The sequence below is a fragment of the Osmia bicornis genome, chromosome 12 (genome assembly GCF_907164935.1).
Source record: "Osmia bicornis bicornis chromosome 12, iOsmBic2.1, whole genome shotgun sequence".
NCBI lineage: Eukaryota > Metazoa > Arthropoda > Insecta > Hymenoptera > Megachilidae > Osmia > Osmia bicornis.
Genome location: NC_060227.1, coordinates 4,472,194 through 4,491,060, shown reverse-complemented (window position 1 = coordinate 4,491,060; position 18,867 = coordinate 4,472,194). Strand labels below are relative to the sequence as shown.

Here is an 18,867-nt window from a genome sequence, read left to right as displayed (position 1 = left end):
GGCCAACTATCAGCGGAATTTTTTTTAAATTCCGTCAATTTTAATAAATATGTATATGAATGATTTCTAACGCCATATTCACTGTGGCAGTTAACGTGTTATAATAAATTCTTAAAACACCCTAGTATATTTTCAACAGCATCCCTTTGATATCACGAACATTCCATTTCACGAATCTATATTCGAATCGGTTCCTCTTTTGCATTCGCAACGCCAGTATTTCTTCCCCGAATAATTCCGCGACGATAACCGTAAATCGTGACCAGAAATTCTACCGTTTCGCGAGAGAGGAAAATATCTATGTTTTCCTTCATTTCCCGAATGATCACGGTATACGTACGAAAGAAGATATCTGACTTACCCTTCAGCTGCGTCGACTCGATGGCGAACATGTTCAAGGCGAGTAGCTGAAGAAGTCTCGTCCCAGGAAGTGGTAGAGGCGAATGCTGAAGAAGCGCTCTGAACTCTTTCAGCATCTGAACACCAGCCTCTTGAAACGTCTCCATCCTGAAATCAAAATTATCTAGTAATTAGTACCTGTCCTAATATTTTAATTATATTCAGAGCCTTCTGTTCATTCTTAATGTTTTAATTCTTTTATCTCGAGAAGACGAGCAATTTAGCAGACAGTTTGTTTGATTAAAAAGAAAAAAATTTTAACCGTGAAGTCAATAGTGACCGACGAGAAATCAAGCTGCGAACGATGAATGAATAAATGAACGTGCCAGCCAGGACTCGTATCAATCTCCCGACAGGATCGTGCATATTTCAGACATTTTAGTCTGGATAAGGACATCGACCCGTCCAGATACAACGAAGGACGTACTTAGCCCACGTCACTTCCTGGTTTCTTTGTTAAATATCGAAGGGATCGTGTTAAATTTAAACGAGATTACATACCCGTTGGCTATTAATCGTGGCTATTAAACACGCGTTTGCTACGTTTAAATGCAGATTTATAAGACTGCGAATCTAATTACAGGTAGCGTTGCATCGTTCGCACGAGTGGAGCTTTAACGAAGGTGAAATAAACGCAGGAAATGAACGCTGCTGTAACAGAATACACCTAATTATCATGAAAACACTATTCTATTATTGTTATTCATCACTGAAGTATGCGATGGTGTTACAATTTAATTATGAAAAAAATTTAACGATATTTCAATGACGTTGTGTACTTTCTTTCTAAAAGACTTAAAGATTGATCAAGGGACACCATTACGTTGAACTTCAAATGCTCCAGCAAGACGTTACCATTGATCAGATTAGGTGCAACCAATTTTATCAACAGTAACGACCCACGAAAACCTGTTCAGAGGTTAATCTTCGCGAAAAGAACATTTTTGTCGGCGCTTTTGAACTTGTCGCGGTGCTCGTTTTGAGAGATCGTCGGGGGTACTTGAAACTGCAATCTGTCCGGTCTTTGAATCGACCCACGTCAGTTCCGGTATGTCAGATGTTGTAATTTGTCAGAAACAAACCTGTACCTCCGTTCTAACGTATTGTACTTCTTATACGTTAATCCTTGAACGACGGAGTCTCGCCAAAAATTAAATGGAAAATAATTTTGTGCGTCCCAAAGTGAAGTTCAACTCTATTTTCTCTCCAATCATCGAAGCATGCGATAAATAAATCACCGATCAAGATTCAGTAATCGTTTCGCGATTATTAACGTTGGAATCATTGGAACTGCGCTGTTAATCTCGGTTGGCTGAATTCGAATGATAAAGGGGAACATTGCGGCTCCCATGAGAGACATACTGAAGAGCCGTACCCTCGTAAACATGGCTGGAGGAACGTGAAGGTGAGATCTCACGTAACGAGGCGCTATCTTTCCCACAACCTCGATCTCTTGTTCATGGCGCCCCGTGCTACCTGCTGAATTTACGCTATGCAACGAACACATCACACCCTTGGGATCGAGAACTAGAGAAAGACCACTTATGCGCCAACTTCGGGATCAACTATCCGCCGAAGAGCTTTAATTTACACCTAATCGCTTCCAAATATATATAAACTCACCGAATCGGATATCTCTCTACCTTTCATTCCCACCGTGTACGGAGCCTCGAATTTCCAATAAAATCGACGGCAAACGTAAAGGCGCGTTACTCAAGGCCGAGGAATCCCTTGCGTAAAGAATGAAAGAGGAAACTCAACTTAGCGCGAAGGGATGCAGTAAAACTCACCTCTTTACTAAGGATCCATAGAAGATATTCCAATTTCACAAGCGAAGACTGCGCGACCTTTGACACTGTCGAAGGGCTTGTTTATTTCAGCCCAGGTGCCGCTTCGATATTACACGAAACTAAAAAATCCTGGATCCAGTGGATCCAGTTACACGTTCACCAACGTTTATGGTAATAATTTTATTTCAATGTTCACTCGATTCACGAGACGCGAACAACCTTTCGATCGTTTTCGCTCTAGCGGAAATACACGATCCTTATCCGGTTACCCGTAAACTGGCATACGTGTTCGCGATCGATTCGCAACTAAACATCTAATATCGTTGAATTTCGTAAACGCTTCTATCATCCCCCGAACATGCATTAGGTGTTTGAATTTAATTTTGACCAATAGTCAGAAGACAAAATAAAATTTATAATAGACTCTCGTTTATTTGATAAAAATGTATCAGAAATGTTTGAAAATGTATGCGAAGGTAAAATCGCCCACGTGACATTATAACGAGAGTCCGCTATGCTAAAAAATGATCTAGAGTACCATTGATTCGACCACTTGCAATTAAAAAGTGGTTTGATTGCACCGCTACCCTAATCAGTTTTCGAACTGTAATCAGGTTGAAATATAAAATAACGATCGGCATCTAGAACTCTACCAGAACGTTTGCTGAAGTCACGAAACTCGTCGGTCAGGTGTACCAGAGCGACCGATTAACTTTACGACGCTTTGATAGACACTAAAAACATGATTAACACACGTGTCTCGGGCAGGTAACGCGGACTTAATAAGGGTACACTCGGTTAAGGTGGTATCTCGATGAACCATGCCAGCAGCGATAAACAAGCGCTCCTTTCACGTTCAAGGCGCCATTCGATCGTCAACGACACTGTCAACGACCGCTTTCAAGCGCCCTTACCTAAAATGGAAACAGCATTCTCACGATAGCGAAACTGTTCCATTTGCACAAGATCATCGCCATGGGAATCCATTACTTTAACGAAGACGTTACACCTGTTTCCAGCTATCAACCTTTTTTGCCACAAGCTAATATCAATATTTTTTGGATTAATTAAAATCAATGCCAGGCTGTTACTATTCATTGCAATGCCTTCGAGTCTTCGAAAATGTAAAAATTTCGTTTCAAGGAAAATGAAAAAACGACTGCTCGCGATTTGGTGCGAGGACACAATTGGCACCGCAATCACGCAACCGAGGAACCATCGAGCGTGCGGGGACTGTAAAGAAGAAATCCGCGACGAAAGAGAGAGGGAAATGCAGAGAAAGAAAGAGGATTGCACTTTAGGGCATAACGGCATCCGCACGACCCACGGTCGCCGTGTCACGATGATGCAAGTCGGTGTTTCTGTGTCGATGCGGAAAGCAGTTACCCATAGAGAAAGCGACGGAAACGAAGCGAGGAAGAGTTAGAGAAAGACCAAGCGTACACTCGGTGAGCTTTCTTCTGCTGAAGCCAGCACAGCCCCCGCGGCAGCCCGCGATGTCCCATCGACACCGAGCAACTCTATGACTAACAAGTTTGCACTTTAGCGCATAACGGGGCATTCCAGCGTCTACCATAGATCATGGTCCATGACCCACGGATTGCGTGGGCCGGGCACCATAACCATTCCTCGCCGATATAGCGACGGCGTGGTCCCGGTACCACGAGCATTAAGTTTCCAGCTTCTTCGTCTTTCGTCTCATCCTTACCACATCCTCACGTATGCAGACTTCTCTCTTCGCGAAACCAGACTTCGCCGCTTTTCATCATTGGATAATCGTGATAACGGAATTATTCGCGAAATTGCACTCACGGCTTCGATCCTTCTTCAATCTGATCGAGAGTCTTTGAAGCAGCCGCCTCGGATGTAGTTCCTTTTAGCTGAATTCACCAAAACCATTTTTAGAAAAAAATCGATATCCCGAGAATCGTTGATTTCCGTCAAAAATGATGAAAATGTACGTCGAAATGATATATCGATTTATGATTTTGCCACTTCTTCAGACTTCAAATTGAAGATCTAACAAGAAGACCTTAATTTTTCTTAAATTTCTCGACAGTATAAAACAGTAAGAGGATTTATCCATAGTATGCAAAATAATATATTTACCCTTCACTATACTTTATATTATTATCGTGGCACTTTATCCTTATATATTCCTTAATGCACGATCATTTTCAAATAACCTAACGGTGCAACGTTATCACCGATACCCCGAAAGGTCCTCGATTCTTCGTTCCCTGGTTATAACCATGGTTGACGCATCGCAGAAACTTTTTCGCGAACGTAGTTATCTCGGTGTGTCGCGTTACCTCAAATTTATTTGAGCGACGCTCAAAGGTCGTTCGAAGAATGCTATAAATCGTAGCCTTTAACGATTGCCCAGTTCTTTCAATAAGTAACTGGTAATGTCGGATGGAAGCATACATCAGGAAATCACCTCTTAGTACGGTAAGGTCGTCGTGTAAGTAAGAGTCTTAGGTCAGGATGCCAACGCTACCGAGCGATGCCCCACACGAGGAGACCTTATAAGCTGTAACCGACCACCTTACGCTCTATTGACACCCAACAGACCTAAGAACCGGCTGTTTCGGAAGATGCCTGCCAGAGATAGCTTGATTACCGTGAATGTGGAACGACGTAACACCTCCGACAGCCGTTACAACGCTACTCCTACTACTGTATTCACCGGTGTAATTTGTGCCCGTTATTGTAGTCACGATTGCGGTGCACATGAATACCAAATTTCTAGGTTTAAGTTATGAAATATGTATTTCTTTTTTCTTGGATTAAATAAAAGATACTGTAGATCAAGAATTACAACGAATAATATATTTTCAACGACAACGTAAAAAGCTTCTCGAGCAAATTACCGAAGGTTGCAATTTAAATTATAATTCCCCCATAGGACGTGTTATCACTACTGTATCACCAGTTGGTAACACAAAGGCGGTAAATCAAAATTTGCCAATCGATTTAAGTATAAGCACAGGTTTCCTCGAAGGCAAACAAATTGTCCTCGCTTTCTCTAGGTTCTCATCGTCAGCTCAACGCCCATAGAGGAGCAATAAATCGATGGCAACGTGATTACGAGCGAAGATTAATTGGCTATCAATATCGTAGCCCGACGATAGAAATATAATGCGACCGGATATTATCTCGGTTACAAAATCTAAATTGCTCGCTTGCCACCATCAACCTACCATTCCCGACACCGGTACGCGATTATCCCTCGATGCATTTTTTGTAATCGTAATTATCATTAATATTGTTCCTATTATTAAGCGAATCGTCGGGCAGACGAATTTCCATTACGCGTGGGCGTTCGATCGAGGATGATACCGATCTACGATTCATCCCAGTCTACCTTCTCTTTTTTTTTTTACAATTCACAGCATGCTAATATATCGCGTTTATACCAGCCGTGAAATTAATTTCAAGCAACGATAGACCGTGCAAATTGACATCGGCGACGGTCAACTTGCTCTAATTAAAAACTTTACACGGATCGAGACGAATCGACGAAGATCCTTTCTCGCGATAACGCGGATAATAAGAGTCGACGGAGGAAGAAAGGATCGGCTCGATATTGAAAATTCACGGATAAATGATACGCCGTGTCTTACCATAAATATCCTGTCATTCAATTTACTCCTGTCCACGGTGCGGCCTTTTCTTCTCGCGTGCATTCACGTTACACGCGCGGAAACACGTGGAAGAATTCGAGCGATGAAACGCGCATCTTAAATTTTTCCATTTTAATAAAGAGCGGACACGATAAGGTAAATGGTCATTAAAATACAGGAGAAAATAGATAAAAGTACCGCTGACTCCACCACACCCACTGTTCGTATAAATTCAGGGCGAAGGAAATCGATGTGGTTGAATAGTAGGAAGTCTATTACAAATGACACGCATTACATCTAAATCCAAGCGATCTGTAATAAGGTGTCAAGCCTTCGGGGCTTGTTATCGTCGCCCATCGAGTCAATATCGAAGAGTAGCCTGACGAATGCACGGGATTACACTGTTAACACCTGGAGGCCAGCCTCGAGGGGATACGTTTCAATCGAGCCTGTTTCGAAAAAGAACTATCACAGCGTGCTTAGGAAAAGATAACCAGAAGATACGTGTAGTAATTTTCGCGTTGCAATTTTATATTCCTCTCTCTCTCTCTCTCTCTCTGGCTCTTTCCAAAGAGGGCTGCGAAAAATGATTCACCCATCATCGTTGAATCCCCGAAGAGGCACGATCGAATACCAGGGACAGAATTGCAATTTTAGCTAGAAATCGAGATTACGGGGTTAAAACGGATGCTCTCGTAGAAGGGGATTTAATCAACAACCAGACAAACGGTGGAGGGAGATTGGTGCGTGCATTAGAAAATCGATACGATTGCGAAATCGAGGCTGGCGAAGCCACGAACTACCGATGGGTCGAAGAGGTTTAGCAAACGGGAGGCCTGAACGAGCAAACAGAGTTCGTAAACACATCAGCAGCCAGTGCAACGCTGGCTTAATAAGCAGCTCACGGTATTATAGATGATCTCTTTATTGACCGCCATAAATCAGAGTTAAGAGCAGGCATTATTACTAGCAAGTACATTATCCGGTACGTCGAGAACCGGTGATAGAACGGGGTACCCGGTTACTTCGTCAAAGACACCTTAGCCAGGAATTGAACACCATGGTACAGGTAACTGAAGAGTCTATGGGGGGCACTACCGAATGATGGAAAATAAAAATATAATGAAAGAAAGTTAAATTTTTCCACTGCTTTCCGAATGATCTAATAAACTCTGGTCGTCTGAAATCCTCTGTGCACTCGCTATTTTGACTCGCGAATAGATAGTTACTGTAATCGTAAACTGAAGAACAGGAAGAGAGGAAGAGGTGGTTAAGATTTTAAGCGGATAAACGAGACGCGTCTTTTGTTACGACCGAAAATAACTGACGGTCTAAGAAGATTTCAGTCTCAATGGAAAAGGGATTTTTCAATTAAAGCGAGACAAATATTCCCTCGTTCGAAAGCAAAGGAGCATCAGGATCCATTATGGATACGAAGAGGAAAGCAGTCGAAAGAGGGATGGATGCCGTTCTATCAAAATGCGCATCCTATTTCGGTGAAAGAAGAGAAGGATAAGGTGCGCCTCGATTCTAACAGAGGGCTTCAGCAAACATCCTTCAGAATAAAGGAATTCGCTGTTGAAGAAAGTATCTGTTAATCCTTGCGAAGGATTAGGATTCGGAAATTTATTGTAATTATTCGGTCGACTTGAGAAACCTGGCCCTACGATAAATCAAGAGTTTAGGCACTGCTATGTTTTGAAGACTGCACTTTTCTTCTTGTAGTAGATATTTCTTATATTCTTTTAAAAATTATTTCGAAAGATTTATGTAGTAGCTGAAGAAATAAATATTCTTGGTCTAAAACTGCATTCATTATTTATCTTTATCCCACCTCAAAAAATAAGTTAATCCAGCCTTTCTAACAAATTGCTACAAAGTCCTGTAATAATCAAAGGACCCTGGATATTTCACCCTAACTGAAAAAAAAGAAGACTGAAATTATCAGATGGTAAAATGGAGATTGTAGAAAGATTCAACATAGGTTCGTCCGATTATCACAGGGAGTTGAAAACGACTATCAGAAGATTATCGACAGACAAGAGGAATCCAGATAGTCATGGCACGATGCATACGTGCAGTCGGTTGTTGAAGATGGTCGGGTTCTGGTCCGAGGTTGCGGTGTCCAAGGGTGTCCTTGAAGCGGGCGGGGTCGTCACTCGAGGGCCGCGGGTAAACGACCATCAGAATCCATGTGTGCTAGGCAGCCGAAGACCTTATAGGCGTATCCTTACACTCGTACTACTTAACTTTCTGCATCTGTATACGTGACGTTGTTCTGCCTCTTTCTTTCCTTCTTTCTCTCATTCTGCACCGTGTTGCAGATATAAAAGAAGCTACTGCCTCTTTCACTTTACAAGTGTTATGAAACGGTTATCCCCGCTCCTCCCCTTCTATCACTGATATCGATTTATAGGTTTAATTACCACCTCGTTATGCGCGTCGATAATCGTTTAACATTAACCCCTTGAACAGCCGAGCCTCGGTCAATCGTGACCAAAGAAATATGAAATACAAAATCAAATTAAGAGTCCACCAATTTAGAGAGTTAACAGAACCTTCCAATAAAAGATTACGATTGACCTAGCTACCATTATTCAAGGATGAAGGACCATTAGATAAAAAAAGAAGTTAATTTAGTTACGAAGGGGTTAACGGAAGGAAGTGATACGGCAAACTAATGATACGCCAGGCGCCATAAAGCGTCAGATAAAGACGCATCAAAGTTGATGATAAATGCAGTCCAACAGATATGACGAGTGGCGGGTACCCGGAGGAGATACGCGTAGGAAACAGTTGAAGAAAAGGGCCAGGTTGCATGGAAGTCGTCCTTGAGGGCATATAACTCAAGAGTAGCAGAACGATGCTCGAGCCCGGTAATGAGCCAAATCCATTACGCCATTCTCAGCAACACGGTATAAGACGGCCCCGAGTCTAACTGCAGGGACTAAGAGCCATCCCTTCGTTGAGAAAAAGAGAAGCATAGTCCACGCGTGCATCTATGCCACGCACGTATCGCGCCGGTAACAACCACCTAACCGATGGCACCGGTTTTCCCTAGCAATTCCAATTATAGATCTGGTAAGTATATTCCATGGAGCAGGACGAAGCAACATCCCTTCTATCCGCCCGCTCCACCCATCCTCTCTCCCTTCCTATATTCGCTTCCTGATCGCCGCGAAACCAATTATGCGCGGGACCACGCGAGCAAATTGAAAGCCTCCAAGAGATCATCCCCTCGCGTCTGATCGTGCCGCGAACAAACTTCCACTAACGAGACGAAGAAACATCCTGCCTGGCATCGCTTGCATCGACGTTTTCATACCATTTTCAAAACTTTGGCCCGCCACAAAAAGGATAATGAAATAACGTAAAGTACCCTCTTCGTTAACGATAGAGTGGCAAAGAAGAGGCAAGTAGGAGCAATTCGCATCAATTTTTTTTTCCCGCCGATCGAAAGCAAAACGACCGATAAATTCCACGAAGAAACCGGCTGTCCGGTGCGAATAAATCACCCTTGGCTTGGCGAACTATAAGGGAACACCTTTTTGCCACGATGGGCGACGGTATAAATCGTCGCGGACGAGCCGGCAGCCGCCACGAATATCGACACCAATTTTACGACTATCACGTATGACAACGCGTCGCCTCCTGCTCGCCACTCGCTACAATTAAACAGGCTGCAAGGTACTCGCAAGGTCGTTACGAGCAAGGCACACCGGATACGACACAAAAGAGGAGGAGGATGCGAACCAACGGCGGGTTTGCGCAGAGGGCCGGACGAGAGACGGGAGAGATGGACCGTTGGCGCCACGCAATTGTCAATTAACATTTTTACCGCCGTGCAAGAAAACACGAAGTTACGTGCCGGCGTACGTGGCCAGAGCGCGGACCACGCTCGGCTCGACAGGGTTCCAGGGATCACGAGCAACACGATGAAGAACGGAGAAAACGAGACTGTACCGTATACTGGCCGCGTTAAAGGAAGAGAATTAGAAAAGAAGAAATGAATCCAGAGGATACATTTCATTATGATCATGAACCGAATGGATTACTAATCGGAAACACCTCTTTGACCGTTCAGCTTAAAGAAGCAAAGGCTACACTCCTCTGTTAAGACTCGTTTTTCACACGTGAGAACGAAGAAGTTTTCTACGACGAGTATATCCGGCACAGACGAGACTCTATTAGTACTTATTAGCATATATCGCCTCGTTTTTTCTTATGTTGTATTCCCTTTTTTTTCTTGTTTCTCGTTGACGCTCTAACTTCTCTGTCTATCGGCCAGCAAATTCCCTTGTCGATACGCGGCTGCTCGAAATGGGGTGATATTTTCAGATTATTCGCTCTTTACTACATTCCACGATGCTCTTACACCGCTCGTAATATCACGTTGCAAGAGGCTGCGATAGTTTCGAATATTACATTTAATAAGCTGGTATCGGGTTCGCTCTCCGTTACATCGAATAAAATTTTTTTTATGAATCTTTTTTTTCCGTAGGGAGATTCTATTCTAACGGTACGATCGAAAAGTTCCATGAATCTTCGCTATAAGATTGCTTTTAGTAAGACATTCCATGTATCTACATGGAAAATTAAGAAAATCGAATACTATGCTACAGAAGATAAAGAAAGACAGGGTTTGGTAATCGATGATTGCCACGAAATCTCTAAAACAACAGCAGAAACAAAGGGTGCTGCATTTACTTGTCAGGTGTATTCTGTTACACGATATCCCCGAGAGAAGAACGAGGGTGTGCAACGTTTTACGAGATGCAAATGTCGGCCAGTCGGACAGCCAGTCAACCGCACCATCAACTTGACCACCGGCTGGTGAACTACACCGAGCGTGTCCCTGTTCGTCTTCGGCTCGCTTCACTGACTGAGAAACGTGCAACAGCTTTGAAACCACAGCTCAAAGTTACGACCTCTGCGAGAAGAGCTGTAGATTCGCGGCTGGACGTAAATGTTGCCGAGTAAATTGCCACGGGCATTTCCCTCTCTTTCCTCGCGATACTGTCCCTACGGTAGAGATCGATCGGTGATCTCAACGATTCGAAACTTGCACAAGCGAGATCGATTTTCAATTAATAATTTTTTTATTAAAAAATATTTAGAATTACTTGAAAACAAATCCTCCTATCTATTCCTGTAGATACAGTAGATTTTCCTAAGGAAAATGATGATTCCAAAGAAAGAGATTCCACCATTCCATTTTTAATAATTAAATATTTACAACACGTATATTATTTTCTATTTTATAGTCAACCCTTTCCACGCATCGTAATATTTTACAATAAAATACGTACATTCCTAAAACGCCCTTTCGAGCACGTGCGTTTTGTTCATCAACGTTTCTCGATTTAATATCTTGTTTTACAACCGAGTTGTAAACGGTCCACGTTATGAGAAACTCCTCGTACGACAGTCCCTTCAACAAGCACTTTAAAACGTACAATCATCAGTTTTCGCATACCGATAAAACTACCGGTCGCTACCAGCTTCCACGAATTCAGAGCACAATACGACTTCGTATGATACTCAATTAGTTTAACTACTTTAAAACAAGCTGCTTTTCTTCAGCGACTATTTTATGCATGACTGGCCGATAGGTAATTTTAACTTTGACCGAGAAGCTCTTAATCTTTGCTTTGAGCAATTCAAGAAGGAAACGTAAAAATTTTTAAGCAGAGACTATTAAGGTAGGAGGTAAAATAATAACTGGTTTCATAAATAAGAATCAAAAAAATGGTAGATTTACGTATGTGAGGTGCAAAGGGGTAGAGTTAACAAGATTTAACAAAAAAAGAAATAGTGTAGGAACGTTGGTCTACTATCGACAATATTATCGTAACTCTTCAGAATTAATAGCATCGCATCGACAGCATCGAAACCCCCATAGTGCAATTAATAATGGACACCGTCTACATATATGGTAACTAAACTTGCACGTAGTGAACCCTTTGAGTTAGAGACTCTCTGTTATAGCTCTACTGGGAGCCATTAAAACTTTGCTTACATAATAAATGACAGAACCTGGTAATATCACGGTCTAATAGGAACATATGGTATGCTAATCCTTTCTTCAATAAATTCAAGTGCACGGAATAATTTAAATTTGATGAAATAGATATAAACAATAAAAATAAATATAGCAACTAAACACTTTCGCAAATAAAAAAGAAATCCAAGCATATCACAAGTTTTTCCAAAACAAAGTAAAATATTTAACAAAATCACTCACCCTATTTTGGTGATCAGCTTCCCATGGACGTGAAGATAGGATGTAACAAATCGTTTATTCACCTGGAGCAAATTAAAAATATAAAAATTAAGTTTCGTAATGTGATTTGCTACAAAAAAAAATAAAATTGGAAGTGATTTCGCACCTCGACACTGCTTAGTTGTGCCAATTCTTCTAAATCACTATGAGATAGCCTCGCTTCATTGGCAGTGGCTGCAGTAGTTGTACGACGAACACGTCTTCCACCAGGATGAATCCATATTTCTCTCCTCAAACCTCCTCCAATATTATTTGCTCCTTCTTTTTCTTTCATTCTGGCCCTTTCCTTCCATTCCCTCTCCTCCTTTCGTTTCCGTTCCGTGGATTCATACTGATAGAATACATCACATGTTAAAAATTTATTTTACTGCTTACTATGATTTTACTAACAGCATACTGCATAGCGTAAATGAGAGTTCACTGTACACTTTCTCATAAAAGATTCCATCAGATATCTATATTTTATACAATCTCTCAAGTACTAACAAAAGATACAAGCATCATACACCTGAAGTGTAAAAAGCTCGTTAAATGTTTGTATCTTTCAGCTGCAACTATTTAAAAAAAAAAAGATGCATGCTAACATTGTGTGCAAAATAGTGCTAATAACTAATATACTTATTGTGCTTTGCTTTATAGCAAATAATCCAACAAAATGCGGCGAACTATAATTGAATAATGTTTAAACTAGGTTTCTAATTTCGGTGAACACTACTATTTCAGATTACTAATTATGTTATTGATTCTATCCAAGCATAGAATGTTTTGCCTTTAAACGATTTCGGCTGTACCAGAGTCATTAATTATTTTATATTTCATTAACAGTTGTAAGCGTGCGAGAAGGCTTATGATGATATGAACAAATTTATTGAATATACGCGAAACGAAGGGAGCATATCAAAGAGTTTGAAAATAGAGAAAACTAATTCAAGCTGCAGTTTAAGGTAACTGGTATCTAGATAAATCACACCAAGTATCGAAATTTACTTACATAATGTAGATACTGGCGGCAAAATAAAATCAAAATATTATTAAAGTTAGTATTAATACAAACATAATAGTAAAGTATTTTAGAATTTCACGTACCTTTCTTCTATTTTCATCGAAAAGTGCTATTAAACTCTCTCTCGCAGAATGTAGAGGATTGGATGCCATTAGAGATCGCATGTAATAATATACCGCGTCCAATTTTCGTCTCTGAAAAGAAAAGTTAACCTGAAATTTCTGGGTTCACTTTATTTCATTTGATTATAAACCATAATATTAGAACACGTACAGCATAATGAGCCAATAGCGCGAGTTGACTGTAAGGTTTCCCGTTCTTTGGATTAAGTTGTTGTGCTTTCAAATACCATCTGAAGTAATGTTAAAATTTATGTGAACACAAGTGTCAACAGGGGTGAAGTAACATTGTATGTTTCTTTCCACTTACTGTCTAGATTTTCCGTAATTATTCGTCTCATTTGCTTGCTCTCTATATCTTGCCAAATCACCCAAAAACAAATATATTTTCTGGGCACTTACTAAAGCTAAACCTAAGATACCAAGACCCTTAGGCAACGTTGATGACGCAAGAAACGTGTCCAATTTGAATTCGTACTTGGTTTCAAGAACAGTTAACAAACCCTCTAAATACAGGGTACCCTCATCGATAATTTTCAACATTATCTTTTTGTAATGTTCACGACCTTCGGGATTTTCCTTAGGCATGCCTTTACGTAGCATCTCGATCATGTTGTAAAAAAGTATCTTCCAAAAGTGTTGCTCAACGTTCTCAGCTTGACAAAATTTGATATCAGTCTCGAGCAAAGTTTTTAAGCTTTCTTGCAGAAAGTGCCTTATGTACAAAACTCTCTCCCAATTTGACGTAAAACCACCAGAACTTAATATCCATTGCAATTCTAAATCGGCGCGTTCTATGTCCAAAAGTAAGTAAGGATTTTTGGCTAATCGGAAACTAAAAAAAAAAAATCAATTGTATCAATACAATTGTTTTTTCTTATAACTTAGAAGATTATTGTTACTTGTACATACCTATCTGAATAAGGGTCGTACCACGATGGTCTTATATTACCAAATTGGTCATTTGTCATATATGGTGGTGGTACACCATCCAAGTGTGCTCCCTGGAAGCTATGATGCGTAGAAGAAATGCCTCCATGGGATTGAAACACTGGTACAGTCGAACTTTGAGTCATAGTATCGCTTTCTCTGAAGAAACATCCGATAATCCAATCGATTAATGTCATTAAACTTAACAAAAATGTAAAAAGAATTTAAAATCACACCTTTGCACCGCAGCTCTACTACTAGGTGAAGTAACAACGATAGGTTTATTAGGATTGTTGGGATCAAATAATGTTCTTTGCTGTTGAACTTGCTGCCTTGAAACTGAATGACTAGGCGGCGATTGGCCAGTATCGGGTAACACTAAAACACCTGGTGGTTGTGAGTTACTATATCCACTAGGTGATGTCTGATGCGTTGCCAAATTCAAAGTTGTATTCGATAAAGGAATAGAGTAAGAGGAAACATTAGGTGTCTGTCGTCCATCGTCAGACTCACATGCTGACATTTTTCTACCTGTTCTCCAATTTTCATCTAAATAACGATCAGATGATAATCTGAAAATCGTATGTAAAACAAAACATTGCCAATAAGTTCTAATATTTACTCCATTCAAAGTATGAATTTTATAAAACAATTTATACCTATGTCTATGAAGGTCATCGAAATTCCGATTACCCCCTCGATAATTTCTATCTTTACTAGATTCTCGACTACGTTGTATAATATTGCGATGTCTTCTATGATCATATCTTCTACTACTACTATTCTTTTGATTGTTATTGTAGTTATCATTCTCCCTATTTTGTTGATTATTTTGCCGATCACGGCTGTTAACTCGAGCTTTATCTCTACTATTGCTCCTTAAATAGTATGAAAAATAAACGCACTATGAAACTTAATATCCTTAATGGAAATCCAAAGCATAAACACTGACAACCCTTACCTGCCTCGGTCTGCTGCGTACTTCTTCTCACGCTTTTTTTTTTTACGTCGACTGTGACCACCTGTTGTAGTTTCATTTCCTGGTACATTAACGTTTTCACGTAAGCTTAGCACAGAAGAGCTACGACTGGCACGTTCGGCTTCTAGCTTTTCGGTTAATTCAACCTCCTCATTCCAATCCTAAACACCATAACTTAAATGTAATAAGCAATTGAATTTTAATTACAAATATATTTTTAGAACACCTACAAATGGATGTTCAACAGATGTATTTGATCCTGTATTAACGGACTCGCTTTTAGATAGGCTAATTCCTAAATTTTGATCATTTTTATTCTCCTGTGAGGTACTGCGCTCGATCGCATTAGTACTAAGGCGTTGCCTGAAAATGAAAATCAAAGGCAATATATAGGGATGTTGAAAAAATAAATACTCATATATCATGTAAATGAGTACGTTTGAGGACGATGAGAAGCCGGAGGTGGAGATACTCCTCGACGATGACTTTCTGGAGAATTTTGACGTTTATTTGTATTAGATGTTGAAGTAACGGGTGACGCCGACGACGGTGGTGGCATCATTGAGCTATCAGCGCGACTTAAACTTTCCATACTAGTATACATAGTGCTATTACTACCACGACGATCATAGGACCTATTTTTCATAAATGGTTAAATTATTATTAGCTATGAAAGAAAAAATTCAATTACAAGATTTCCAAAAGATATATGTACCTTTGCATGTACTCTTGGCTTGGCGTATGAGATCTGGAACTTGGAGCTGAATACTGATCAGGTGTAACACACCTAAAAATGTTAGTTGAAGTTTCTAAGTCTTCTGGTCTAAGTCTACCTCTGCCTCTACTTCGTGCTGGAACTGTGTTAGACCAGCTAGATTGTGGAGGTAATGGACCAGATGGAGGTAAATTTTGCATAGTTTGTGAGTGTTGCATTGCAGGTGGAAAATTATAATTTGATGATGCCTTTAAAAGAAAATTTATATATCAACAAATTGAAAACATCATTACGAAAGCTGAATAAAAAAAAAAATTATTTTTTACCTGAAAAGTGATACTACTACTATTCCATGCTTCTTCTGAAGGTGATGAACTTGGTGGTAATGGTAAACCATTATCGATAAGATATTTTTTCTGTAATCTAGGTGGTAAATGTTCTATTTTTATATTTTTTGGCAAACTATCTTTTGTACCACCCCATTTACCTGAAGGTGGTTTGCCTTGAAATTTCTCGGGATGTCCGACGGGTTCTACACTACGCGTATCTCTAGTACGATTAAAATCATTTACATGATTCGTTGTTACAAAAAGAGGTTCTGAACCCTAAATAAAAAAATATTAAAAATTAAGTAGAGATGTTAGTTCTGTTATATTAAACATTATACCAAACATTACTGACCTGTCTAACTTCACGAGAGCTATCTTTGCGACATCCGTAACTTCTACTAGACAAAGGAGAGTCAGATCGCCAACGCTCTTCGTTATCATTGCCATGTCGATGATTTCGACGATTACCCGAATATCTTTTGCCATGATCATCTCTGTTTTTACTTCCACTTTCATTGTCTCGTCCACTGTAGCCACCTGAACGATTACGGTGACTATCACTTTTATAGCTACGATTGGAATGAGAATCACGATCTTCGCTGTGTTCTCTCTCTTGATCCCGATCCCAACCCCCTTGGTTGGGAGATCTAAGCGATAAGGATAATAATATATTTATTCAATCCACAATATTTCATTAATAACGAAACAAACATATTTTCACATAATTCACCTATTTATTACATCCTGTTCGGCCAATGCTTCTTTCACTTTTTTAGGTATGTACAATTGCTGTTCTGGTTTCTTAGATTTTTTTCTTGAATCTCCGGAATTACTGTTCTGAGAAGAATCTTGTGCCTGCTCAATGTTTGTAGAACTTTTGTAGTTAATATTTAAATCATTTAATTTTTCTGTTACATTTTCAACTTGAGATGATGGTGGACTATTTTGCATTTGATTGGATCTATTGGATTGTGATTGTTTTAAACGATATTGGACGGAGCTTGATTTCGGTTTTTCCTGTGATATATTCTCATTATCTAAATCATCTGTAGATCTACCAGACTTTCGAAGAGGTCCACTTCCTGGTCTATACAAAGCTTGAGATGCTCTGTTTCCTCCACCTCGCATTCCCATTGATTTATCCTTTTCTAATTTTGTGTTCTCTGAAAATTATTAGGTTCTCTTTTTTTTAAAACTATTAACAAAGATTTAAATAATATTTAATCATAACATATATAATACATATCAAATTAAATAATTCACTAGATCTCTATATTTATTTTAATTACATAATATATTACATTTATTTATACAATGTTACAATAAAAGATACAAATTAAGTGAAAAAACAAAATTTTAATAAAATTGCAGGCAACTGAAAGAGTTTATTATAAATTAATAAATGCTTATTAGACAATACGTATAGTTATTTTTTATAAATAATCATACAGGTACAAGTCATATTTAATCACCTCTAATACATTTCATTGTTTAAATTATACAAAATTCTGGGAAAGAAAGATACAAAAGACTAAAGTATTACACAATAAAGATTGAATATCCTTTGAAAAAAAAAATCATTTGTATCATAAATTAAACACCTGGAAACTTCAATTTTTAATAAGTTTTTATAAGTAAGTTACATAGCTCAAACGATAACAAGCTTTTCTTAGAAATTTCTTTAGAAAGTGATTAAAGAGTTATATGAGAAATGTCTATATTTTTATCACTTTTCATATACATTAATCATAATACTTTGCATGTAATATGATATACTTTTGTTGAATTACAATAATTACATATTTTTATAAGCTTGGTATAAAGTTTAGTTAAACGTGTTAATTAAATGCTAGTTGTTGACACTCTTGACAGTATCTACATTTACTAACAATCTACAAAAATGAGATATGATAGTTATGTAATCTACAACCGTTAGAAATAAATTTACATCTTCTAGAAAAGTCTGATAGAAATTATGGGAAATGTTAAATTCATTTCTTACTCTGGTTAAATTTCACAACATATCACAGCATAATAATTCCCGCTGTAATTTTAGGTTAGCTTGTTTGATGAGGTTAGCTCTGTGAATGCACTCGATAGAATTACAAAGAAGCATACATATTTATTAACTATGCACACATAAAATGTAATCATACAATTGTAAATTAAGATATTTATATTATTTGATAATGTAATTTTTTCAAAGTACCTTGTAAAAATCCTCCCCACTTTCTGCGTCCTTTGTCGCGGTTCGCCATATTGAAGTACAATCGTACCAAAATTTTTATAAACTCGAAGAATACAAATTTGCTTATAATCTGATATTTAACTGATGCCAGGAATCAGCATTAACAGATGCACAATCGCCTAATAAAAATAAATGAATCAAAATTAAAAAGAAATATTTCAATAATTGGCTTCTTACATTATCTAAAGATAAATTAATAAGGCGATGCAAGCGTCGAGGCCAAACTCAGAATTCCACGTCGGTAAAACAGCCCACGTTTCATCGCAAATTAGGCCGAACAGAAACCGATTTAAACGCCACCTCAGTTATTGCATCCAACTAACGGCATAGCTATAATCAACTATGATAGCTATTTTATGTACGATGAATCCTTATGCAAATTGCCTGTCGCCAGAGAAACCACAGTTTCTCGAGCGAGTTTGGCTCGGCTTTGATGTGATGACAGC

At 39.0% G+C, this 18,867-nt stretch overlaps 1 protein-coding gene across 4 annotated transcripts in view; it reads right to left on the bottom strand.

The window, feature by feature from the left end:
• Positions 1 to 18,650, bottom strand: part of LOC114879166 (telomerase-binding protein EST1A-like) — an 81,582-nt gene extending 62,932 nt beyond the window's left edge. For 2 of the 4 annotated variants that reach the window (XM_029193808.2, XM_029193810.2), the window contains exons 1-18: positions 18,383 to 18,650; positions 16,904 to 17,336; positions 16,526 to 16,820; positions 16,171 to 16,449; positions 15,845 to 16,092; positions 15,567 to 15,764; positions 15,360 to 15,492; positions 15,112 to 15,290; positions 14,810 to 15,028; positions 14,387 to 14,722; positions 14,133 to 14,309; positions 13,531 to 14,055; positions 13,375 to 13,453; positions 13,185 to 13,295; positions 13,090 to 13,101; positions 12,205 to 12,429; positions 12,060 to 12,121; positions 362 to 507 (exon numbers count right to left, since the gene is read on the bottom strand). In XM_029193808.2, the coding sequence (XP_029049641.1) occupies positions 362 to 507; positions 12,060 to 12,121; positions 12,205 to 12,429; positions 13,090 to 13,101; positions 13,185 to 13,295; positions 13,375 to 13,453; positions 13,531 to 14,055; positions 14,133 to 14,309; positions 14,387 to 14,722; positions 14,810 to 15,028; positions 15,112 to 15,290; positions 15,360 to 15,492; positions 15,567 to 15,764; positions 15,845 to 16,092; positions 16,171 to 16,449; positions 16,526 to 16,820; positions 16,904 to 17,336; positions 18,383 to 18,431 (3,706 nt within the window). In that variant the 5' untranslated portion in view covers positions 18,432 to 18,650. Of the gene's footprint in view, positions 1 to 361; positions 508 to 12,059; positions 12,122 to 12,204; positions 12,430 to 13,089; positions 13,102 to 13,184; positions 13,296 to 13,374; positions 13,454 to 13,530; positions 14,056 to 14,132; positions 14,310 to 14,386; positions 14,723 to 14,809; positions 15,029 to 15,111; positions 15,291 to 15,359; positions 15,493 to 15,566; positions 15,765 to 15,844; positions 16,093 to 16,170; positions 16,450 to 16,525; positions 16,821 to 16,903; positions 17,337 to 18,175; positions 18,352 to 18,382 lie in introns of those variants that run through there. The other 2 variants (XM_029193811.2, XM_029193809.2) reach the window with 2 other exon arrangements.
• Between the last annotated feature and the right edge of the window lie 217 nt (positions 18,651 to 18,867).